Genomic DNA, 26,281 nt, shown 5'->3' with positions numbered 1-26,281 from the left:
GGTATACATAGTTTAATCCCTGCCACCAGGGATTACTTGTCCTTTATTGTCAGCCTAGGTAATCTACACAGTGGAGTATTTTCACTTCTTTCCCCCTCTCAGCTCAGACTGAGTGGGGAAAACAAGCAAATGGAAGAGGTAGCAGGTCTGGGTTCTGTGCCTGAGCTAGCTGTTCAAGCCATTTTCCTTCTCTGGCCTCAGTTTACACAACTGGAGAATGGGGTGGTTAGAATGTATCACAGCTGCCCAAGTCTCTGGCATCCATGCCACCTTTCTGATTTTTGCTGTTGCCTTATGTCAGCTATACTATATTTACTAGTTTTCTTAATGTTCTTCTTTAAATTGGTTCAATTTAAAATACTTAATTATAAAAGGAAATGTTATATCACTGCCACACCTGAGAATCAATATTATTTTCAATAAAAGAAAGTAAAATAAATACAATATAAATAAAAATAAATACAATATAAGTAAAATAAAGTTATTGCATTCTAGGTAGACAAGGCTGCCTGCTAAGGGTATGGAGCCCGAAGCCTATGCTCTCTCTCTTTTTTTTTCTCTCTCTCCCTTACACATGAATATTTGATATATTAGAAAAGTGTAAGAGACAGATCAGCACCAAATGGAAACTTTCTTTTTAATATAAGGATAAGAATGAAAAGAAAATTATAAAGTGATTAACCCTCTCACACTGCTGTTATTGGAGTTGTAAATGCTGAGTTTTTGTGGCATCTGATATCTCCCCAGATGCGAGGCAGTACCTGCCTTATGCTTGGAGAACACTCAGTGATGCACTAATAAAAAGGTTCTGGAAAAGGAAAAGAAAGGAGGAGAAGAGGGGAAGAAACTTCTCCCTGGCTGATGGTGTTTGCCTATTCAGTGGTGCAAATGGTCCATTTCAAGCTACCAACGTGACATCAGTAACTGGGGGGATGGGGGAGAGGTGGGGAACTGACTCTCAGCAGCAGTCGGAAGTGAGCATACAGCACTCCAGAGCATCACTGGACACACTGGACCACAACAATCTCAAGTCACTTCTGTGCATGCACTTTAGACAGTAACTTTCAGGTAACAAAGATAGGGCCTTTTCTTTTTTGTATCTTTCCAAATCTACAACTCCAGCTCAGTAATGTAGATACAAGACTCATTCAAAATATGGTGGCTGATTGAGTAACACATTCCTATACTTAGTACTTGGTGACATAACCACAGTAATAACCACAATAAAAGCCATACCTAACAGGTAGTGAATGCTTATCCCACTCCAGGTATATAACATTTCCTCATTTAACTCTAACAAGACCATATAATATAGGTCATTATTATTATTCCCATTGTATAGGTCAGTAAACTGAGGTCAGGAGTTAATATGTTTTAGGTTATACTCTAATAAGGGCAGAACTGAACAAACAAGTACATTGAGATAAATCAGATTCAATCCAAAATATGATTGGAGAATGGGTTATTGAATTCTGGTTAAGTAAATATTTGGATTAATAGAGTGGTAATCTAGAGACCATGTATGACTGAAAAATTCTTGAAGAATTAAAATAAAGCACTAAGTGCTAAAAATACACTATGCTTAATGGAAGATATCTTTGATGAATCAAAGTCTTGAGTGTAAGAATGTGCTGAAATAGAATTTCTAAGAGAATTTTAGTTGGTCCTGTTATCTACACTAATAAAAGAGAAACATGCAAATTGACCATCACTCTGCAACACCTACCAGCCAATCTGGAGGGAATATGGAAATTAGAAGGATAAAGATGGTGGCCACCCAGCTGCTCCAGGCATGAAGTGGCCAGGCGGGGCAGGAGGCCTGCTATGAGAGCGAGGGTGGGGGGCGAAGAGATCTACAGGAGCGGCACTCTGGTGCAACAAAGACGAAGACTGCAGACTACAGAGTCTGCAGCAAAGAGGAAGACAGCAGACTCTGGCCAGAGCCTGAAGCAAAGACAAAGAAAGCACATTCCAGCTGGAGTGAAGGCCCGGGTCCTGGTGGCCAGAGGAAAACTGGGGCTGGAAGCCAAGGGAAGGAAGGCCTATTGCACGAATCTCTTTGTGCAACAGGCCTCTAGTAGATAATAATTTTGGTTGCCTAAGAGGAATGATTGCAATGCTAAGGACTGAACAGGTGAGAAAATTGTTGGTTAAAATCACTAGGGCCATTTAAACCTTCTTACAGGTTTAAGTGGAAGGTAAGGTTAAAATGGCTATTTGTGGGGCATGGCACTTTGTTGGTCCATGTGAACAACATGTCAGGTACCATGCAAGGCCTACAGCTCACTTTATTTCTATTTGTCCCATCAGCCCTCTGAAGTAGGCATCCGCATTCCCACTCTACAGATGAAGAAACTGAGACTCACGTCTTGCCCACGTTTCTCTTAGTCTGGGCTTCACAGTCACATCTCTCCCTCTGACTTCCTGGTGATGAGCTTCTTACTGCATGGACTGAGAGGTCAGATAAAAAAAATCTCTAACTTTTTACTTCAGAACAATTTTTTCATATTTGAAGCCAAATATGTATTCCTGAGGTACTTCTTCCATAGCTGACATTTCTGTGACCTGGCTGCTTGCACCTCATAGTCTGAAGAAAATACTGTGCTTGTCTTATGTCCACTTTGAGTGTTAATCATCTTTCTGTCTATCAAAGAATACTATGGGAAATGGTTAACTTTGGATGCTTATTTTCTCCTTCTGAAAAGCTTCCCAAGCGTTACTTTGGACAGCAGGTATATTAATTGTCAACTGTGTTTTCAAGGCATGACTTGGAAATGAGGAGGATGTCCCACTAGGCGACAAAATTATCTGTCACAGACCCCAAAGTTGATGTCAGATTCTGAAATGTTGGGGAGTGGCTGATAAAAGAAGTTGGGAGGGTCAGTGCTTTATGGTCTGGTGCTTTGTTGGTCTATGTGAACAAAATACATGACACAAAATAAGCTTTGCCTTCTAACAGTGGCTCAAGATTTCAAAATCAGAGAAGATCACAGACCCAACACCGACTTATACCAGGTAGCCTGTCTCTCTGTGTCCTCTTAGCTTCTCTAGCTGAATCAATTTTGAAAATAGCTCTGTGTAAACCCTTAAATTCCATCACCATGGGCAAGCTCCTTCATGACCAGTCTCCTGACTAGCTCTGTAACCCCACCCCTGTCACTTTTTCCTTTGGTCTGACCTTCCCCCAAATAACAAGGAACTTCCAGTCCTCAGAATGTCCTCGCCCTTCGCTTTCTTCTCTAAGTCTCTGTGCCTTGAAAACCTCTTTGTTCTCTTCTTTTCCAGGTGACATTTTTCTTATGTATCAGACCTCAGCTCAAATGTCAGCCAATTTCTTCATGGCTTCCCACATGAGCTTGGGTCCCTTTTGGTTATGATCCCATTGCATTGGCTCCTTCTTTGAATAATTGCCGTGTTTGTAAACTACTTGTGGAGAATAGATCTCCCGCATCCATTGCTGAGCCCGCAGGGCCTAGTACAAAATAGACAATCAATAAACATGTGTTGAATGAATAATTAACATGAAACTAAAGATTATCTGGAAAGCCTCAAAGGAAGTAGGAAATTTTGAATGTCTGTTCCTTCAGTGTTATTGCTGGCTGTTAAATTATTTACAAATTTTTTTCTGGTCAGATGTGAAAAATGATAACTCTTTCCTTTGGGAATGATAGCCATTAGTCTTCTAGAAAAGTCACTAACTGGCTTCACTTATAGGAATAGCATTCTGATGATAATACAGGAGACTCTAGGGTGGAGTCTTAGTAGCTGTGTGACTTTGCACACCTTCTTCAATGCCCCTCATCAGTACAATGGGGATAATTGTATCTACTGCGTAGGGTAAATGTGAGGATCTGATGAGAAAGTAAAACACTTAGCACAGTGCCTATTACATAGTATATGTGTTCAATAAACATCAGCTAATACTACCACAGCTTTATCTCCACTCTGAAATATAGAGACCAACTGATTGGAATCTCCAGGAATTCAGCATCTGATCACTGGGTGATGTCACCCTCTGAGGGTAGCCTGAGACCTCTCTCTGTCTGCGCCACCATCACCAGCCCACAGTGCAAACAGCCACCTCTCCCACGCAGGGAATTCCCCAAACCCAAAGCAAAAATGGAATGCAATCGACGATAACACTAGCTAACTATTGGGAACATTCACCCCGCACTAAAATCTGAACTGCTTCCCCATCAAAATGTTCTGCAGACAGAAGTGAATCTCGGTGGTCTAGTTCTGGCTTTGACCAAGGTGGCAGTCTTGTTTTGTGGCATGACATCGAGTCATCTGCAGAAAAGCAGTCTAGGCTGCTGGTGGATCTATGCTAACCCCAGCCCTTTGTGGATTCTAGCAAGAAGCATGTCTGCTTTGTTTTGCTTCTAAGTGGAAAAAAAAAAAAAAGTGCTTGAGAAAGGGGGGGCGGGGCATGAATGAGGGTAAGCTGAGACCTAGCAAATTGGACATATAATGGGGTTTGGGTCCCTGACAACCCAAAAATGGACTTTCTGGATCCTGTCCCAAGGGGCTTCCATGTGATAGTTGACCATCTCAAATACATCTGGTGGATGGGAGATCTTGGGTGAACTCTAGGGGGGGCTTCAAGGGAGCTGATGTAATTGTTTGGTGGGGGAGGGCTCCTCCCACATGTTCACTTCTCCTTGGAGGCTGCAGTGCTGGGAGGAAGGGCAGATGCCAGTCGAGCTTAACCTCTCGGAGCCTCAGGTTCATCGTCTGTGGAAGAGTGTTCTGGAGTGGCATTGTTCAGGGATTCACGAGAAAAATCTATTGAAAGCATCTAGCCCTGTGCCAGGCACTTAGCCAGTGCTTAAGCTCTCGTAGCTATTTTAGACTCCGGAATTCATCTAATACCACTGTCGTCAGAGTACACCGAAGGGAATGAGAAGCCCAGCCTTGGCCTCCTAGCCCAGGTCACAGAGCTCCCGGGGAGGGTGGAGCTGGGGGTCCCAGGCCTCCCCACTCCGGGCTCTTTCCTGTGCCCACTGACTCTCTGGACTCATTCAGCTTTGCCAGCGCCTCGGGCATCACAGCTCCTGCCTTCCGCCTTGGCCCACCTCCATCTGCTCAACCCCAAGTCCTGTTTCTCTTACCGCCTCAGTATCTAGAAAAACCCCTCCTGCCTCCCTGCCTCATGGCATTGCAGGAGTTCTGTCCAGAAGATTCTCCTATTCTTTACTCATGGCTGCCCCTTTGCCATGGCTGCCCTATACGTTTCAGCTCAGTGCCCACGTCCACTACCATCCTAGCTGAATTGATGCCATCCCCGACCTCCCATCTCTTTCTCCCTCTCTTTCCAGCATGTAGCCTATCCGCACTTCCTCTATTCTACAGTTTTCTTTCCTTTTTTACTATCTGTCTCCTTTCCCGAGTGTAAGCTCCAGAAGGACAGAGAACATGTGTCCCAGCTCCTGGCATGAGGCATGACGTAGAGGTGCTCAGTCCACATGCCGGTGGATAAACAAGTGAATGAATGAATGAATGAATGAATGAACCAGCGGACCAATTCTAGAACCAGCATCCTTCCTAAGGCCTGGAGAGACCCTGCAGAGGATGCTAACTTGCCGGGAGAGGGGCCGGGCACCTGCTTGCCCTCCTCCCTGGCCTCCTAAAAGAACAGCGTGAAGCTACCTACAGACAGGGGCGTGCCAGCAGGCAGGCAGCCCCCACAAAAGCACATCTTGCGGGCAGGGGAAATGGGCGGGTAGTTGCTAATTGCGACTTCCAACTGGGCTGATCTTTCCCAAGTTCCAAAGGCGCCTGCCTCCAGAAACTCGGGCTGCTGCCGCGGAGGGAGGGAGGGAGCAGGGAGGAGGGGCGGGCGCCTGGGCGCCGGGGCTGGCACACGAAGCCCCATCTCCTCCCCCTCCTCCCCCCAGCTCCTCTCCAAGAGAGGAAGCGATGCAGATGGAGATGAGAAATAAATATTCCTGCCTGCTCCGTGCCACTGCAGTTTCCAAAATGTCTGGCTTGGACCACGGAACCAAGCCCAGGAAAGGAGGCGCTCAGCGGGAGGAAGAGGGGGAAAGGGTGGCATATTTGTCGATACTTGTCAGCTTTCTGGGGGGCAGAGCACATGGCTCATCCTTGGCAGCCCCGTGGGGCGGGACGTGGTAAGTGCGCAGTAAGACTTGCAGAGTGGAGCCGAAGTGGGAGCCAGGGAGGGAACCCTGCCAGGTGGCACCCTGAGGCTCCGCCTTTGTCCGGGCTGGACTCCTGGTTCTCTCAGCCGGGATGGCTCTCCCCACAACACCCGCTGCCCTGTTCCCTGTCCCCTGGTAATCAACGCGGCTGGGCTGCAGGGGGGCTCCGGGGCCTCTCAGATTTGGGCAGGAGCTCAGAATCCACGCGCAGAGATGTTCCTGCCGCCTCCAAGCACAGCTCGGGCTCCAACACAGGATCCACAGGGGACCAGAACTCCCACTGCAAATGATAAGTGGGTGCTTTTGGCCTGGGGGTGGCCACGTGTGTGGGAGAAGCATCATGGCAGTTCAGGCCAGCAGAGGCAGGAAGTGACCTGCAGTGGGGGGGCCTCCACGAGGCATGCCCTGTGGCTGCAAAATGTCTCAGAAAAGGGAGAGGAGAGGGTGACAATGTCTTGGCTGGGACACTCCTGCAAGTTCTGTGAGGTCTTCTTTGTTTCACACGCTCCCGGGAGAATCTCCCTGGTGCCAGGCCCTGGGCATCGCTGCCATGGGACCACCTTTTACTGGTCCTCCAAAGGCAGTGATTCGGGTGGGGCCTTGGTGGATGGGATGCTGCCCAGGAAGTGGCAGAGGAGCTTTGCTGGGTCCAGGCCGGTGCAGTCAGAACCGCTGCTCAAAATAAAGACTCGGAAAACGTGATGTGTTCTGTGGGAGTCAGGGAACATCTTCCGGAAGTGCTGCCTGACGTTCTGCCTCTTTTCACCATGTCCATGACTTCACCGAGGCAGGAAAGATTATCTAATATTTCCCACTCCCGAGCCCTGAATCCTTCCTCAGGCATCTTCGCCACTCCGTTGCCCATCTGCCTTCTAGTGCCAGGCAAGTGCCAGCTGAATCCCACTCTCTTCAGGAAGCTGTTCGGCGGTATGGGGGGCGGGGAAGCTGGCAGAAACCTGGGTTCCTGTTCCCAGGCTGCCCATTGCTGTGTGACCTTAGACAAAGCACTCCCCCTCTCTGGGCCTTGGTTTCTTTGTTTGTCAAGGAGTGGGTTGGTGGGTTTTCTTTCACCGGTGACACATTATGGGTGGTTCTACAGAGTGAAATCAGATACAGCTCCTTTGGTCACCCCCCCCTCCCCACTCCACCTTTGCCAATAAAGTCCTGAGACTGGGGTCATAGCGCTTTCTGGGATGGAGTTCAGTTCTCACCTGGGAAGGTCAGAGCTGCATTTCAAAACAAGATGGGCATGCGGAGACATGGATGCTGTATAGAATTGTTTTAGATGTTTTCTGTCTACATTTCCTTTAATTCTCAGGAAATCTAATGTATGGGTTAGGGAAAGACTAAAGAAGGGCATGTTTGGAAAGAACTTGTGTGTAAGTATGTCTGTAAATAGTAAACACATTAGATAACTTTTATTAATAATAGCTGCTATTTATTGATACCTACTGTGTGCTAGGACTATGCTAAACTATTTCACTTGTATTATTATCCTCAAAAAAGCTCATGGTGGAAGGCATTATTTACTCCCTACTTCCACACAACGTTGGTAGTTAACGGCAATTAACACACACACACACAGAAAAATGATACAACAGCATACCTCCCTAAAATCAAAACCAAAACCAAAACCAAACCAACCTCAGAGAGGATGAGGCTCAGGGAGGACGAGACACCTGCTCAAGGTCACACAGCTGGTTAATATTGGTAATGGGGTTTGAACCTGATTTTGTTGGATTCCAAAGATGATGATGTGCTACCCTCCATCCTGTGTTGGGCCTTGCCTTGGCATTCAATGCCCTTTTAGGAAACTCTTCATAAATGAAATCTCTTTTAAAGACTCAAAGATAGTGGGTCCTAAATGGTCTTTCCTATGGCATTGTCAAAGGACAACAGCTGGCCCCAGAGCCAGCAAGTCGCCTGCCATCACAGATGGCCAGGAGGCCTGCAGCTGCAGTGCCCACCGAGCACAGGAAGGGACAGAGAATGGGCCCCGGAGCAAGCGATCCACCCCACTTACCTACAGAGAATTAGGCTGGCCAATGCCACCACCTAACTAACTTCTATGGCCATGCCCGCTTCTGGCACAAAATTAGAGCCTCTTGGAATTTATACAGACTTAATCATCTGTACCAGAGACGTAAAATCAGTGTCCGCAAGCCCCGGCAGGTCTATGAATGAGCAAGACAGCTTGGAGGGGCTCCAGGAAGCTGGCGAAAACATTTGGACGATGGAGACACTGTGACTGAGCCCCGTAGACAGCTGCTGTGCCCACAGACAGGCCTTCATTGAGCTGCTGACTGTCACTTCATAAAGTCCTAGGACTCAGGCTTCTCTGTGAATTCTCCTGATTGTTAAATGCAGGAAACTAATTCAGTTAAGGAAAGGGTACCTGACACGGCGAAGACCAAATAAAACATATTGACAAGCTCTCTCTGACTCGTAGGTCTCCATTTGCAACCTCTAAAATTAACTCGCAGATGAGGAGATGGTAGCTCAGAAATGCTAAGTGTTTTTGCCTAAGAAGCTAAGGTGGGCTCAGTCCACCAGCTCTCCTGGGATATGAATAGAGGCGTACATGTGTGCACATAGTGTATATTCACAGAAGAAACAGAAGTGGTTTGACTTGCTGGCTGCTATGAAGTGTCCTTCTCCTTCTCCTGGTGTTATGAGTACACACTGATGGTTGACTGAAATTCGAACACACACACACCCAAACCCAATGCAACAGCAGCCCCCTCCTCATGTCAGCTTCTTGACCTTTGCCAGCTCATGCTATCCAGTGGAAGCATTCCATATTTCCTTAACAAAACGATGTAAACCTCTTTACTTACGGTAAATGACAAGAAAGAAGAAAACAAGGTCCCTTCGTCATATCTGGATAATTTTGCCAACACTCCTTCCAAGATAGTAACGAACTAGAAAAACCGCAAAGGAGAGAAAAGAATTAGTGCTTCGGAGTAGAACTGCTCACAATAAAGAGCAACATTTCCAGCCGGCACGGAGCCTCTGCTCACATTTGCCTTCTATTATGTGATCGCAGCCTGCGGAGCGGAGTAGACGCTGCTACACAGAAATATTTGACTTATCCGGCTTTCTCTTCATTATTATGTGATTGCAAATAGAGAGTGCTCCAGAAGTGCAAAGTGACAAAATATTATTGCGTTGCATATAGCATGCGATAATATTAAATGCACTTTTCAAAATCCCAAACTGCGCAAAGCCGTCTTTATGTTGCATATTAGCACTACATTTAATCCAATCTATTTTTATTTGTATTTTATCAGTAATTTGGGGGAAACAGAAGTTTAGCACTGGCAAATATAAATGTCTTCCCATTCAACATTACTTAGTTAAAATTCTAGAATTCATGAGGGTGACTGAAATAGCTTTATCTGACTTTTCTGTTTTATTATGACTCTCACTGCATGTGAAACTAGGGGGAGGGGGTTTTTATGATGGCAGAATTCCTTATTACCATTTAACTTTCTGTATTTAAAAAAAAAAAGAACTTTGTCAATGCTGAAAAACAAAACAAACATTTCCCGAATAACCTAGAGCAGCGTTTGGGGACAAATTCCTATTAAGTTAACATATGCCACTTCATCGCTTCATCCCCACTCGGCTCCCAATCATCGGAAAAATCCCTCGGCACAGAGGCTGGGCGAGGCACAATCCTGTTTCCTGAGAAATGTGAGTACCCAGCTCAGCTTTATAACGTGTGACATTTTAATGGGAACACAGACATAACAAAGCAATGCTCCCAACGAAACATTTCACCTGGAACGGAAGGTTACCTTTGCCACCAGGAGTGTTATCATTTCTTTAACGGTTTCTTCAATGAGTTCGTCTATTTTTGAATGGTACTGATGCTGAAGAACACAGAGAGGCAAATATTAGCGTGTTTAAGAGGTGATGGCGTGGCAACCGCCGGTAATTTTTAGACAACGCAATTTATATATACATCAAGCCTGGCCTGCCCACCCCGTTCCTTTCCACAGTCCCAGACGCAGCTGTAGGATTCTGACTCTGCGTCTTTGATGAGGAGGGATTCGAAGCTTAAAAAATAAAAAAATTACGGGCACATTGCTCCTCACCCAAAGTGTTCCATTGCGTTGATATGTGTGGAGACATACACGCATTCACAAAAGCTGGCATGGACGGCTCACAGCGTCGCAGTGCCTCGATCTGGGTCGTACAAAGCACGATCCCACAGGAATTTAATACAGGGATGAAAATCATCTTTGGGAAACTGCTGGGAGATGTGGCTGAGGAAGTACACCCTTCCAAAGGGAATTGGACCAATGCACTGTGTATGACTTTTGCTAAAATGGTTCTAAGACCTTTGGCTATCTGGGGTTAATGCCTCCCTGCCCCTCATCCCACCTCTGTGTGCTGACTCGGCGCCCAGGCAGTGTCTCTTTCTGAACCCGGGGGGCTGACACTCGTTTTTCTCCATCATGGGCAAGCAGACCCAGGCTTAGAGCACTAATGAGACTGCTACTAAGTTTTTCAAATTCTCTAACTGCTGCTGTCGGTTATTAAATTTAAATAGTAATGCAAAAACAAACCCCACACAAACAAAATCTGCTGCACATGCCAGGAGGAAAGAAACAGCGATTTCAACAGAAAGCACTGTGTGCCAGCTCCTTGACATTTATTAGATCATCTCGGTATCCATTGAATTATTCCATATTTCCTCAATGGAAAACAACAATGCCAAACACCGCTCTCCGGAAAGAAGAATGCACTTACCCACTCGTTAGCAAACTTTCAGAGGGATGAGTAATTAGGAATTGAAAGAAAAGGGAACAATGCAAATCAAAATTAGGACAATCCGGCACATGAGAAAAGAAAAAATTAAACCATCCAGAAAGCTATGAAAACATGCAGAAATAATAAGCCATAGTAATAATGTGGTTTGATATTCTGATAACTAGTGATCAGAAGTATTGAAAGGGAGCAAAAGGATATGAATTAGGCTGATTCATTTCAAGTCACAATGGAATTTTATTTGTAATTGGAAGACCTAGACCAAACCCCAGTGCAAAGTTGGTTAGTTATGTTGCCTAAGAAAATATAGTTCGGTTTCTTCACCTATAAACACACACACACACACACACACACACACACACACACACACACACCACTCAACAGATACTACTTTTTAGGAACAAAGCGGGAGGGGAGGAACCAGTACAAATTACTGATGATTTTGTAATGAGAATGAGGCAGACCCTGTGTAAAGATATTTAGCAGGTTTCTTTCTTTCTTTCTCTTTTTCTTCCCTTCCTTCCTTCTTCCTTCCCTCCTTTCTTTCTTCTTCCCTGCTTCCCTCCCTCCCTCCCTCCCTCCCTCCCTCCCTCCCTCCCTCTCTCCCTCCTTCCTCCCTCCCTTCCTTCCTTCCTTCCTTTCTTAATTCCCATTCAAGGATATGTTCTTACTGATTCCAAAAAGAGAGGACAGCAGAGAGAGAGAGAGAGAGAGAGAGAGAAACAAACAAACAAACAAACAAACAAACATTGATTGTTTGCCTCTGTTATGAGGCCACATGGGATGGTTGGGGATTGAACCCACAGCCTAGAAAGGTGCCCTGACCTGGAACTGAACCTGTAATCTTTTTGGTGCACAGAACAATGCACCAACCAGACAGGGCTATTAAAAAATCAGAGTCAAGTTTTTTTTCCTGGTAGTCCTACTCTTAGAATCATAGATCTAGTTTGAAGATGTACTGAGGGTCTAGATGTAGAAACATTTTGTCAGCTTATAATTGCAATCTCAATATTACCGGTATTTGTAGAAACTCATAAAGTAGAAAGAAAGAGTAGGGGGAGATGGTCTTATAGCTCAGTCATTTCATTTTAGTTGACTAGAGGAAAAAAAAAAAAAAGCAAATGGCACATGTTGCACAGTGCTGATAAACAGAACCCACGTTGGCTCTGCTGTTAACGTCACAAAAGAATTTACTAGGAAGTTGGCAGAAACCTGAAGCTAAATACAAAAACTATCTGCAGAGTTCTGTGCTAGAAACACAGGAAGATGTCAGAGCAAAGGACCTCAGGAATGTTGACAGGACTCCCAACTCATTGTTAGGTCTTGTGGTAAGATCCCGAGTCACACCCTCACCTGCCCTCACGTGACTGCACTTTCTCCCAGATTCTCTTTGGATTGCTATAAGTGATTCACATTTATGACATTAATGCTGAGATTTAATTCAGAAAAGCTAGCTGTAGGCAAAAATAACAGAATATGAAATATTAATTGAGGGGCTTCTAAACAAGCAAAGAACATCATTGAGAACAGAAACATTCTCTCAAAAAACTTAGCTGAAACGGCAGAAAGAACCAAGAGCATGTTCTCTATACAGCACTCACGGAAGACTCAGGCACGATCTGTCCTGAGGAGTTAGTTAACAATGTCTTTTCTGAAAGACAAACGAGCTTTCTCTTCCCTTCTCTAAGGAATCTAGATGAAAGTATACGGAGACACGGTGGTTTGTGGGACCCTCTCCTTGCTCTCATGTTTTCCATGCCAGAATTGGCTCTGACTCTGACTCCTCCCGGGTACTCCCACTGTCTCTCCCTTTCACTGTCTATGAATATATTATCTCCACTCCTGTCCACATTTCTTTTATTCTGCTTATAAAAATGGATTTTTAAAACATATATATATATATATATATATATATATATATATATATATATATATATATATATAGATTGATTTCAGAGAGGAAGGGAGAGGGAGAGAGAGATAGGAACATCAATGATGAGATAGAATCATTGATTGGCTGCTCCTGAATGCTCTGCACTGGGGACCAAGCCCACAACCCAGGCACGTGCTCTTGACTGGAATTGAACCCTGGACCCTTCAGTCCACAGGCCAACACTATATTCACTGAGCCAAATCAGCTAGGGCTATAAAAAATGTTTTGATATGCTTATTCTGCTTCTTACTTTTAGAGGAAACTTGAGTATGTCATCTCCGTTAGTCTATTTCCTCATTTCCTCAACAGGGCTAGAATTATTCCTGTTGTGAATACAGAAATCACTACAAAGTAATGAAACAATGCATGGACACATGGTTTGGAAACTTAGAAGTGCTATATGGCAATATTACTGTTGCTGTAACTAATGATTAGCATGGTAGTTACATGTGTGTATTTCTCTAAACTCATCTAAAACCTATATACCTTGTTGTATGTCAATTACAATCTCAATGAAATAAGACCCACTTTGGAGGGATAGGAGAGCAGGGTAATATCTATTCTGCTTATTATGTAGCAAAGGGGGCATTTATCTAAGTAGCCTTCATTCACATACAAGTAATTACCAAATACATGGATTTGCTTTGTCAGTTTACAAGACTTATTTGATTAACCTTTCTGGAGCAACAGAAAGTGCTCTGCCTTTAGTCTGCCCTTTCTCGGGAGAGTAATTGTTCCATACAGCTGTGACGCTCCTGGAAGGAGTATAAGTACTACCAGGTATCGCTTACTTATCATCCTTCACCACCCCCGCTAGATTATCTTGTCACAACATTTTTTGCAGTCAGATGAAATATCCAATTTGGGTGCAAAGAGGGCTCTTCCTTATTTTTGCATTTTTCAGTTCCTTCTGCTGGCTTGATAATAATAATTGACTTGATAATAACAATTAATAATAATTACAACAATAATAAATTATATTGGCTTGATAATAATAATTAATAATAATAATTACAATAATAATAAATTATACTCTGAGGCCCTAGATCATGATTTAGCAAGTGAACTACTAATCTTCAATGGTTTGGGAAGTTCACTTTTGCTTCTAATGAGCTAAGTTGCTGCAAATTCACAATCACACCGCGAGAATCCTTCCACTTGACTCCCAGTGCTGCACATTTTGCCTTGTCATGGAACAGATTGTGTGTATGTTGTCTTTCTGTTAAGACCATCTGACCTTGGAAACGAGATGAAAACACTCTAGACCAAGTGAGAAAGTATTTAATATACAATTTCCTCTCTATTGGTGCTTTGCAAATTTTAATGAAAAAATAAATATTTAAGATGGAAAAGTATGGCTAACAAATGCTTCAACAGCTGCCTTTAGATGCTACTTTACCCCAGTGATGAAATTCAGGAAGTGATTGAGAACTGGAGAATCTATTCTAAAACTCCCTGAGGGCATTGGAATCCAGGTGGACGCAGGCATCGCTCTATAATAGACTAGATTTATAATAGGAGTTTATATCAAATACTCACAAAGTGAAAACTCCAAAAAAATTTAAACTTTTATCTATTTTCCCAATTCCAGTCATCGCCTTTGGCCAATGTCGTTCTAACTGTTCAGTTTTACTTTGGAGATAAATGTCCCATTCTAGAAAAAGGGGAGAGCTGATGAGGGACCATTCGCATGAGACTTCTCACTGAAGTTCTACTCAAGATCACAGCCACAGAGCAAGGTCCCTCAAAGGACTTATTTCCTATCACATATTTCCAATGGAGTCTCAAACTTCACAGACAAACTTCACAGGCCCCTTGAAATTGTTTGTGAAAGTATTTTTTCCTGGGAAATGGCTCCATAAATTTCATGGAGCTACATGAATAAATCTTAATATTATGCATGGCAAAAGAAGGCACAAAAGGCCACATACTAGTATATTCCATTGATAGGAAATGCTCAAATAGGCAAGTCCTTATTAATAGAAATAGAGTGCCGGTTACCTGGGGCTGGGGCAGGAGGGTTGGGAATTATACTAATAGGCCCAGGTTTCTTTTTAGGGTGATAAGAATGTCCTGCAATTGATTGTGATGATGGTTGCACATTTTTGTGAATATACTAAATGTTACTGACTTGTAAACTCGAAGAGCGAATTTTATGGTATGTGAATTATATCTCAATTAAAAAAAATAAAACTCCAAAGAGAGAAAAATTCAGGAGGAGAAGGATTCTGGAAGTCACCCACGATTCTTAGAGATCATCCAAAACAGGTTTTTGAAGTGGGCTCTGTGAAGCCCAAGAGATGGTTCAGAGTCGCCCAGAGAAATGTGAGTGGGTAATGCCCCGACTGCATCCAGAAATTTTATTTGTCTCACATGCTGGCCCTCCCCCTTTCTTCCCTGCAGGGAAGATCTGAAGAACTGATTCTGCATCTAAAAGCAGCCTGAATAAAACAAGAAGAGTGCTATCATTTTACAGATAAAGAAACCGAGGCCCAAAGAGGCTGAGTCACTTGACCAGCTCCAGTGGGCAGCACAGCTCGGGTGAGACCCCTCACCAGGAGGCTGTCCCCAGCCTGAGCCTTCTCCAGGAGGCTGACCTTTGGCCCGAGCCCTCTCCTTCACTCAGGTTTGAATACTGAACCGCCGGCCAGTGGTTCTTACGGTGTGGTCTCTACACCCGCCAGTGGCATCAGTATCACCAGAGGAAATGAAAACCCTTGGACCACACCCCAGACCTATTGGGAATTCTTGGGGTGAGACCCAACAATGTGGGTTTGAGAAGCTCTCTGATTCGTTGGGTGCACTGACGTTAGATCTGCTGCTTTAGATCGCTCACCTGCAGCAAAGGGAATCGGCAAAGAGAACCCCTTGCATGTGACCCAAAGCTTAACCCCGGGGGAAAGTTCCCAACCAGAAAATCAGTCAGGGGAAGAGGCTCACAAAAGTAGTGGATGAAGCTGATGGGTGGGCGGAGGGGTGGTGGTGGTGGTGGTGGTGGGGGGCGAGGAGCTTAAAGATAATCGTGCCACGCAGAGAATACCACCAACCCACATTTAAAAATGGAAGGTGCCGAAAGAGAAAATAAATAACGAATAAGGAGCAAATATAATTTAGTAAAAAATTCTGAGCATGTAGGGCTGGTATCGAAAGATCTGATTTAGGAGCAATTTATGCCAATTGGCAACAACACGAGAGTTGCCAGAAATGTTTTTGAATTAATTCTAAATTGGTATATGAATATCTAGCTGGCTTAAGGCCATCAGAGGAAAATGATCACGATGGTCTTTAATCAAGCCCAAGTTGCTGTTTCTTTCTCCTTTACATTTTAAATGCCACTCTGGAACTGGGAACTTAGCAAAGGACTAAACTTTTGGTCAGGGAAGATGCACAATCAATCTCGGGGGGGGGGGGGGGAATCGCTGTGATTTCTTACAAATTCAGAGCCTGCTGCTGGGGACTGGGGAGCAGGGTGATCTAACATTACAGATCCTGGAAGATGCTAGATTCGAAAAAGGAAGCTCTCCTGCCATCCAGATGTTCAAAGTGATAAAATGCACTTCAAATGTGAAAATGGCTTGCATTCTGGCAAACATCTGTTGGAGATACGAGCCTAATAAATGAGATGATCAAATATCATTGGACTTAAAGGAATTTAATGGCCATTCCAACTCCAGCCAAGAATCACTACCAAGTCACTGGCACGCTCATTAGCACAAGCCTTAGACATTTACTGAACAAACAGACACCAAACACTCACTTGCGGCTTAACCTACAAATGCTAGAGTATATTTCAGAAACTAGCAGACTAGTGTAGATGGAAGGAATTTGTGAAGTTTTCTTCTACATGATCAATGGCGGTGGGGGTGGGGGGAGGTGTAAGGGAGGAGAAATCTATATATATATTTTTTACCTCTTGGCCCATTTCCATGCTGCAAAGTTTTGTTGATTGAGCTTTGGCATCAACCATAACATTAAACATGGTGCATATTGACTGTGGGACTCGAAAATCTGTTGATCGACTGGTTTTTTGCAGCTTCACTTCAAATGCAATCCTGGTTCTATTAAAACAAAGTAGGAAAAGACCAATTCAGCATGCGGATGGCAGCAGGCGGAGGAGACATTTTCTGAGGGGTTAGTGGAAAAAGAAAATTGAAGGCTGTAATCAGTTTCCATTGACAATGACTTCACGTGTGTTTTTTAAGAATGACTCTCCCAGCTCAGGAAGGCCTATTCAGGGAGACAGCCACGCTCACCCTTCTCTCCCGGCAGTGCACGGGACACCTGTAGCTTGGCGTATTTCTGTCTATCGCTCACATGCTATGGAGAACTCTAATTGCAGGAGAATGAAGGAAGGAACAAAAACCCAATTATAGCATTACAGCATATGTACGTGCTCTCACACTGGCAACTGCCTACCTTGAATCCCTTCATTTAAAAAAACCACCTCCCCCATCCCCCCCCCCCCAAAAAAAAAGCAGTTTCTAATCTTCACAATCTCCTGGTGGGGAAAAACATCTTAAATGACACATTGTTTTATTTATTTATTAATTTTACCCTGGCTTTGAAAGAGACTGAAGAAAAAACAAAACACCAAGCTTATTATATTGCTTTAAAGACTAAAAAATGAGATGACTACTTTTGAGAGGAGAGTGAAAGGAGGGGAGGTGGTAAGAGGGGACTTACACTATGCTTGCTTGCTTGTTTGCCTTGCCAGGTCAATGCTTTATTTTGCAATAAAGAATACATTGTATTTATAAATAAAAATGTCATACTATACTTCCCAATTCAAGTCTTGACTAACGGTGGCAATTTACTGTGACATAATTCTGACTTAGGTCCCATTGTGACCCCAGCAATGTGTTAACTGCTTGAGGAAAAAGCGCGGTCCGACACGGCCAGCTGGTCTACCGGCATGAGACCTCATCCTTGACATCAGCCTGCAAAGGGGCCCGATGATGGTTTGAAAGGTTTCAGAGAAGCGGGTCCCATCCTCATCACATGTCTTCAGAGAAGAGCACCTGGTGAGCGAGTGGCTTTACTAAAGGTCCTTTGTCCAATGCCTCTTTTCAGCACTGTCCCCGTGGTTCTGGAGATCACGCAGCCACCGGGAAGGCATCGCTTTAAGAGGCATTGGTAGCAGTTTCCTCATAGTGCAGAGAGGGACCACACAGCTAGCTAGCTCGGAGAGGATGCCAGCTTGCTAACACACCCTGGGTGCACGAGGGAAGCCAAGTATAATTTCTAAGGTTGGAAGCCCAGCTCTTAAGAAAACTACCAAAAAGATGCCTTAACACACTCCTATATATTCTATGATCCTGTTAAAGATAAATGTGTCTTGGCTTCTAAAGACTCGGTGCACTGATGTAGCTTTCTAATCACGATGATCATTTTAAGCTCTGCTGCAAATACATCGTTTTCTGGTTTGGGGCAAAGGAGGCTGATGGGGACTGCGTTGGACAGGTCCCCGTGCTGATCTGAGGTTCCCTGGCCAGACACGGCCCAACTTGAGGAAGGAAATGCTAAATCGATCCCTTACAATGAAGTAATCATCTTCTGCTTTCACAGGAGAGCTGCTCATAGCCCTTAGCATGGGGCTGTGAAAACAGGCAGCCGGATGCAAAATTAATATGACCGAGAAGGCTCTGCGGGACAAAAGGCAGGAACGGAGGGGTCATTTAATCCAGCTGAGTTAGGGCGCCGTGTTCTGTGTGGAGCACAGCACCTGATATGGACTGGACTAGAGGCTGTCAGGTTCATGAAGTGGATGATGTCATCAGGTGAGTAATTTCAATTTCTTAGAAACTTGGCAGTGAGGAGTACGGACTGACGTTTGGTGTTGCATATTTACATCCATGAAATCATGTCCTTACTCTGCTATCCTAGAACAGGGGCCCTTTATTCTATCCCAAAGAGAAAAGCCAAGGTGCTAGGCTCTCCTAATGTGGGCTCTATGTCTTCAAACGCCCACAGACTGCTTCATGTCTTACCCGCTGGCCCAGGCTGTCTGGGGACGATATTGCCATGCATGTATGCTCTTGGCTGGTTTGTGCTTAGACTGGGGCCTGAACTGGAAGGGACACCAGGGACAGGAGTACATGTGCAGGCGACCAACTCCTAGTAATAAACAGTTACTTAACAGCAATCATGAGTCAAGCATGATGCTGGGCCTGGGATGGGTGAGAAGCTCAAAATGAACGAGATATGCTGCCTGCCACTGAGGAGCTCACACTCGTTGAGTGGCTGACCACGATCCCACCTATATGTCATCTGCTATTACTTATTATCTATTCAAAAGACTGGCTCTCCATGCGTGTCTTTCTGTACAACTGTGTGCACAGATGAGAAGCTAGTGGGCCTCGTTTTAATGCTTTACAGTCCCAGGGACAGCCAGGGGAGAGTGTTTTGCCAGAGGAGCCATTTTGACAAGCAGTTTTTTGTGAAATGGTTTAGCCATAGGAAAAGATTGGCTTTTCATAAAATTGAGTCAGACTCTGTAGAAGATGGTGAGAGTCAAAACCCTAAGGAAACATTTTGACCTTAAGGTTGAGAAATAGGCCTGCCTTGGATCCCAAGAGTGGGAAGAAAAGGACAAAGCACAGAATCTGGATCACCGGGACTTGAGTTTCCTGAGGATTCTCCGTAGCACGTCGCTCTTTCTCTAATTCCTGCCAAGAAGCTCACCTACCAGCGACGATGTCATTGTTCTGCCTTTTGGTTCTGGTTTTAATGCTATTACATCCCTTTTCTTTTTCCAAGACACAACACAATGAATTCAGAGCAAACCCAGTCCCCAACTCCCACAATATTTACTAAGTATTTTGTGGTCCATCAACTAAATTATACAACATCTGGAAATCCAAGTGTCCTGTGATGCTTGTGGTCTTCTTTTTTTGAATGAGGAATAATAATGGAATTGCTGGGGACTGGCAAAAGCACTTGGACATGCGTCTGGGGACAGACAGGGTGATGATAATGGTGTCATGTCGGAGGCTGTATGGATACAGACACTCCATGAAGGAAGGGTGCAGTCCTTGGTACGCCCGGTACTCAGTGCTGTGCCTGCGGAGAGGACGAGCTCAAACAATTCCTGTAGAAAGGATGCGTGCCATTCTCCCGGCCTTCAGAACAGCCCACCTGGGGACTGCCCGTGCAGCCTTCCGACCTCAACCCCACAATCCACTGGGACAAAGCAAGCAACATGTCTCATGCCTTCTTGTTGATATCTAGTTAGATTTTGCACAAGACAACTAGTAGCGGGCAGGTAGTACAGGCTGGGTTCACATGTAGAAAATGAATGCTGCTGCTCAGGTCCTGCCCATATGGCTGGAAATTCACTAGATTCCTGCTCCCGCACTGGATTCACTGGCTCAGGAATAGGATGTGCTTCTTTGATTTCGATCTAGCTGCCCACCACGCATACCACACTCCTACATTTAAATTATGTTTACTAAGTACTTTGTGCCAGATGCTGCTAGATGTCAGAGATACAAACAAGAACTGGCATGGAGTCTTTCCTATGGAACTCAGTGAAATAACAGCCACATCGTTTGCTTGGGGCAGGTGAACAGAAGCTGGACTTGGGTAGCCACCACTCCCACGGACTTTGATAAGGAATCACTTTCTCAAAAAAACTCCAAATCATGGCCAATCAGCCCTGCCCCTGGCCCGTGTGTGGTGGGAAAGGCGTCCAGCGACCGCCCAGGCACAGGGCTTACCTTTTGACACAGGACTCTATCATGTCACTTGCCATCAGCTTCAGCCGTTGCTCCAGGTGCTTCCCAAACTCTTCCTCGGGCCAGTGTAAGTCCCGAATGAAGGTCTGAAGGGCATCGAGCTTCCAGAACAGATCCTCTGAGGTGCCTGATCCGTTGCTGGCAGGGTAAAAATAAAAAAAAAACAAAAACAAGAGTCACCCACTGGCCTTGGGCTCTGAAACGCTGACACAAAGACAACTGGGACTATAAGGCTTGAGGCAAACAGTAGCTTCAACATACAAAACGACGCGTGTCAGCGGTGGAGGTGGGGGCATTCTCCACCGGCAGATTTTGAGTTTTACCATACATGACCTAGTCGGCTCTGTTCAGCCAATCATTCAGACCAGTGAGAAGTCTGAGGGACGCATTGCCCCATAACGGCCAGGAGAACAGTGTATGGTAAAAATCAGCCTTCTTTTAATAACCACATTAACACATGTGATGATTCAGATGAAGGCCACGGACCAGAGGGAGAAGTAAGTCTCAACAAATAATAACTACATGGCAACATGCAGTTATTAAAGTTCGGGTTTCATGCATTTCCCCAGCTCCCCTCCAGACGGAGGCCTCTCGGAGACTGCACAGACTCAGAGTCGTAAGGGGACAGTGCTAACAAAGTGGTGAGCGAGGACCTGCTTTCTCTCTTGAAGAGCTGGAGAGAAGAGGAGGTGACTCAAATTGAGACGAGTCCACCTGGACACCTTGAATCCATGCGTCTGCTCAGACTGGTTATCATTCCAATAGACCAGCCCGCTGCACAGGCAGCCCCAGGGTGAGGGTGGGGGTGGGGAGGTGAGTGGACATGAGATATTTGCAAAGCTTGTTGCTATTTTTGTTTGTTTTTGTTTTTAAACCATTGCACCATCTTACCCAGTCCAGATGGAGGGATTGGTCTTGATTCCGTGCTATACAATGATGTGTAAGAAACTTTTACCTGGGGCATCCACGGAAAGCCTGCGTGTGGGAAACGCTCCGTCTCTCACCCTCGTGCCCTTCTCTGGCTGGCTTTCTCTTTTGTAACAATGCCATTTGGAGCTCTGAGGGGTGGCCACCTCCCACCCCTTCCTCGCATACCACTAATGCTAACACGGTAATTTATAAAATGTCCAGCACACCATGCATTACCACTTGTTCTGACATCGTCTATAGAAACAGATGAGAGTGGGTGTTTCTATTGTGACAGATGCCAGCTGCATTGAATTAATGCTTCAGAGAGAAATATAGCTAGTGCATAAATGCATACACAGCTACTGCGGGGTGGCGGGCGGGGGGGGGGGGTGGTGGCTCCCAACATGCCGAGAGGGAGCCTACGGCCTCGACCAACAGGGACATGTTTTCAAGGACAGACCAGTCTGAGGTCAGTACGTAGACGTATCTGACACGGAGGAGCAGGTAACATGGAAACACGACCTTCGAATGAAAGGTGGCAGAGGAGGAGACTGGAATTATGAAAAGATATGGAATCAGGCATTTCCTGGTGGGCGACTGAGAATCTAGGCCTTCTTTTCGGATGCTGCCATACGCATTGCTCCCGAGTGGGGGGACGCTTTGTTTCTCCGGGGAGCTTCAGCCTTCCCCCTTCCCCCGTCCTAGGCTTGGGAAAAAGAAACCCCAACTTTGTCTAGTCTAAAACCCCGTTTTGGAACTGCATGGTTGTATGTTTTAAATCATTAAGTACATATGAATGCAATAATTGGTATTTATTACAACAACATTTTGACACCCATCTGGTTTCGGAGTTTCAAAAAATTCTTCTAGGGTTTTTTTTTTCTTTTTCTTTGAAGAGCTTATTATTAAGTTTTGACATGAGGAAAAGAATATTTTCTTTTTATTTTTAAGATAAACTGTTAATGTTAAGGCAATAGCACCAAGATTATTTTGATTGCTGAGCAGTTACCAAAATGTGTTCCCACTCATGCCTTAATTAATCGACAAGAGACCATTATCTGCTTTATTACAATGTCTTGATTCATATCTTTTCAAAAACAATGTCACAGAGCATGCAGAGAAGGTAAAAAGCTTTCAGAGATTTATTTTTAATTATTAACAGATAATACCTAATCTAACTTTTAATATAGTCATCTTAGCATGAATATGACTTATAGTTTTTATTTTTTTTTAGATATTTTTCAGCTATAAATTTGTAGAGGTTGTGATTCATCTTTAAAAGAAGAACAGACACACTGACCCCTGTGATTTCATCGTGAACTTGTGAACAAGCTCAGTTTTTAAAAAATATGAGCAGCGCTGGGGGGCCCGGCAGAGCAGTGGCTCTCGGATCCCAAGCTACCTGCATCACAGCACCGTGGAATGTCCAGGGCCGTTCTGACGGATCTGCTTTCGAGGTTTCAAAACTCACTGCCGGTTTCAGATCATTTTTTATTCCTTTGATACTAACACTTCCCTTTGAAAACGTGCCAATTTATTCTTTCAAGAAAAAGCTTATCTGGCCCATAATTAGCTGTGGTCTAAGAAAAGGATCAAAGGGGGGCACAGCATCGCAAAGCCTTATTTCACTTATTAAATCATGCACGTGGTTCTCATTTCATTTCCCTGAGGTGGAATTGAGAGGTGCTGGATCTTCTTCTTGCTGAGGAAAGAGAGGATTCATTTCCAAAGCCTGGGGACAAATGGCTGCTCAGCCTCCGTCCTTCTGACCTGCTGGCTGGCATGAAAGGGATGGCTGGGCCTCCAAGTAAACAAACCCCGCGTGGCCCCGGACCACAGGGGATACCACTATCAAAAAACTTCAGTATTTGTCTGTCCAGCCTTGCAGTCTCGCATTTAGAGACTTTGCTACCTGGGTCTCAGTGCACAGCGCCACATGATGACCTGGGAGAGTGTTGTTACGCACATGACTGGGGCTTGATCCATTCGGAAATTTTCAGTGAGCCCTCAATGTCCTGCAAGGACAGCCTGCCATTTGCTGACACCAGAAATACTCTTTCTGGTTTAAACAGTCTCTGGGGATTATTTATTTATTTTAGAAAAGAAAGCTTCAGGTAGTTATGCTTCCCTCTTAAATTTGGATCAGGCCAGAGATGACGGGTCAGCCCATGAAAGAGGTTTCCTGGACTATTTCTGGATGAATAACTCCTAAAGCCATGCCACCTGTATTAAAAAAAACAACAACAAAAAACAACAAAACATGGGCAGGATCTTTTTGCAAAAAGAATTCAGGAAGTGAAACATAGTCCTCAAGCATTCAGTGGGCGTAAGGAAAATTGTTAGTGCTGTATATATAGCAAATATCTTACAAACACGCCACATGCCAGAAATAAACAATATTGTCTCTGTATGATCAGCAAAATATGTCTAATTATCCCTCTCCATCTCTGTTATATGGGATGTATAGAAATAAACAAGACATATCCATGCCAAGATCACTTAAATTTAAATTAGATCTAATGTGAACTGAATACACACTCAGCATCATATATAGCAGCCATCCATGACGGTGCCGAAAAAGTAGGCATTTGTGGGATGCCTAGAGGGATGTTAACTGGTAGATTTGGTACTTTGGGAAGGTTCACATTGGGTAGGTTCACATTGGGTAGGTTACTGGTTAAACTCCTGTGGAAGAAACAGACAGAAAGAAAAAATACCATCACAGTGACAATGCAGATGAGGCAGAAAAGCACACAACAGGTGTAAATAAACTGGCTAAATCCACAGCAAGACAACAGCGACACACTTCAGAAAGAGCCGACAGATGGGCAGCGGTGGTGTGGCTCAGCAGTCAGAGGACATGACGGGGTTTAATGGAGAAATTAACCACAGAGCGACTTAAAAGCGTGGACAGTCATGGACACCTCTCCACCATGATCACATATTTCAGTGCCTTTGTGCAGGCTCTGCAGCTTCCAAGTCCATTGCTATGAGCGTCTAGAACTTGTCCTGTGCTAGAAACGTGAAGTTGGTGGAATCCTTGGCATTGCACCTAAGGGTGCTGGGATGGAAAGAAAGGGCAGAGCACCTTATTTTTCTTACGTTTGTTTGTAACCTATTTTGAGGCGAGTGCGATAAGAAGTTTTCCACTCGAAGGAACCGCTGAGCTAAAGCCAGCCCATGTAACCTATTTTGAATGGAGGCACATTCCTGGGGCCAGATATTAGCTACACGATATAACAGGAAATGCGCCCACAAGGTGGTGGAGGACAGAAACAGAATTCTTTACAACCGCTGCTTCTGAAAACAGCTGTGTGTGCAATGGGGCATCTGAATTGATGGCAAAGATGAAAGAATTATATCAAGAATGACTGGCTTCAAATAATTTTACAGAACACTTGAAAACAACGGAAATGTCCCCTCTCAAACTAAGTCCAATTAAAAGGAAGAAATATTGACACATTGCAAATTAAAAACACACACACAAATTTAGCTCTTATAGTCAATTCTTTGGCCACAAGTGGATTTAAAATGTGGCCTCCTGTTATAGTGATTGCCCTCAAACGTGAGATAGGGACCTTATGATGAATGGCAGGGGCTCCTGGGGTGCTGAGGGGGCTGTTTCTTGGTCTGGGTGGTTGTTCTATAGGTGTTTTCAGTTTGTGACAATTAAAGATGTATTTTTCTATAAGAAGTTAAAATTTAAGTTAAAAAATGAATAAATAATTTAAAAGTGTGACTTTATAGAAGCTTTTTGTTCTTGAACAAAGATCTATCAACTGATGTGATGAAAGAGAGAGGAAGGGCTTTATGACTGGAGAGAGAAAAATAAAACAAATCAATAACCCCAACTCGAGTCAACCGCGTATCTTCCAAGGACTGTGTCACATGCTGTCCCAGGCTGGCATCGTGTGACTCTGGAGTGGCATTTTAAGGGTGTTCACCAGCCAGAGTCACTGGCACGGTGGAGCCCAGCCTATGCATCTGAGAGGAGCCTTCCTGTGTAAGGAGGGTTGACAGCACTTTGGCAAAGGAGTTGAGGCTTTCTTTTTGGATCTTGCAGGAGAAGAGCAAGTTTGCCAAAGCAGCTCTGCCCGGGGCAAGCTGTGTTTGACTAACAGAACTCTTGCAAGGGCTTGAGGGGCCTCTGGGCTTGCTTGGGAGCGGGGGAGGGGAGAGGGGCCGCAAGTCAGAAAATCTGGCCCCTGTAGGTAGTCTGGACAGGTGTCTCCCTATAGAAACAAGTTATTCTTTCACACTGACAACATAGCTTGTAGATGGAAAAACCTGGCTTATAGATGGAAAAATCTAGAATGCAAACTGCCAACCTGGCATTCTCTTTCTTAAGGGACACAGGTGTCTCCCAGGTGTGTCCTTTACCCTTCACAGGTGGGAAAACAAATTGTGCTTTTCTGCCTGGGACTAAAGGGTGCTCTTGTGGGAAGGGTCAAAAGAAGAAGCTAAATATGACAGTTCAGTAGAAGGGAAAATGGCACTTTCTGTTGACGTTTCTCTGTTTAACTGGGAATGTGCCTTCGCATTCAGTCCCTGGTGAGTCTCAGTCTTAAACACTGCCACATAACAAAACCGTTGGCGATTTCCACTGAGACATGTGTAAGCCCACATAAGCACATGTGATCATTAGATGAGGCACACACTGAATAATGATCGAGGAATTAGGAGAGCTTTAGAGATAGCAGTGCGGAAAGTTAAAATGTCAATTCTGAGCAAATTAAAAGTAGCTAGAAATGAATAACATACAAATGTAT

At 44.5% G+C, this 26,281-nt stretch overlaps 1 protein-coding gene across 8 annotated transcripts in view; it reads right to left on the bottom strand.

Moving 5' to 3' along the window:
* Window positions 1-26,281, bottom strand: part of CADPS (calcium dependent secretion activator) — a 411,831-nt gene that overhangs the window by 57,264 nt on the left and 328,286 nt on the right. For 3 of the 8 annotated variants that reach the window (XM_084902705.1, XM_084902700.1, XM_084902701.1), the window contains exons 21-25: window positions 24,051-24,197; window positions 20,586-20,741; window positions 16,781-16,928; window positions 9,962-10,036; window positions 8,999-9,082 (exon numbers count right to left, since the gene is read on the bottom strand). In XM_084902705.1, coding sequence (XP_084758831.1) covers window positions 8,999-9,082; window positions 9,962-10,036; window positions 16,781-16,928; window positions 20,586-20,741; window positions 24,051-24,197 — 610 coding nt within the window. Of the gene's footprint in view, window positions 1-8,998; window positions 9,083-9,961; window positions 10,037-10,919; window positions 10,935-16,780; window positions 16,929-20,585; window positions 20,742-24,050; window positions 24,198-26,281 lie in introns of all 8 variants that reach the window. The other 5 variants (XM_084902706.1, XM_084902702.1, XM_084902704.1 and 2 more) reach the window with 3 other exon arrangements.

The sequence above is a fragment of the Pipistrellus hanaki genome (assembly GCF_964339955.1).
Source record: "Pipistrellus hanaki genome assembly, chromosome: 13".
Taxonomy (NCBI): domain Eukaryota; kingdom Metazoa; phylum Chordata; class Mammalia; order Chiroptera; family Vespertilionidae; genus Pipistrellus; species Pipistrellus hanaki.
This window is presented reverse-complemented; position numbering and strand designations above follow the sequence as displayed.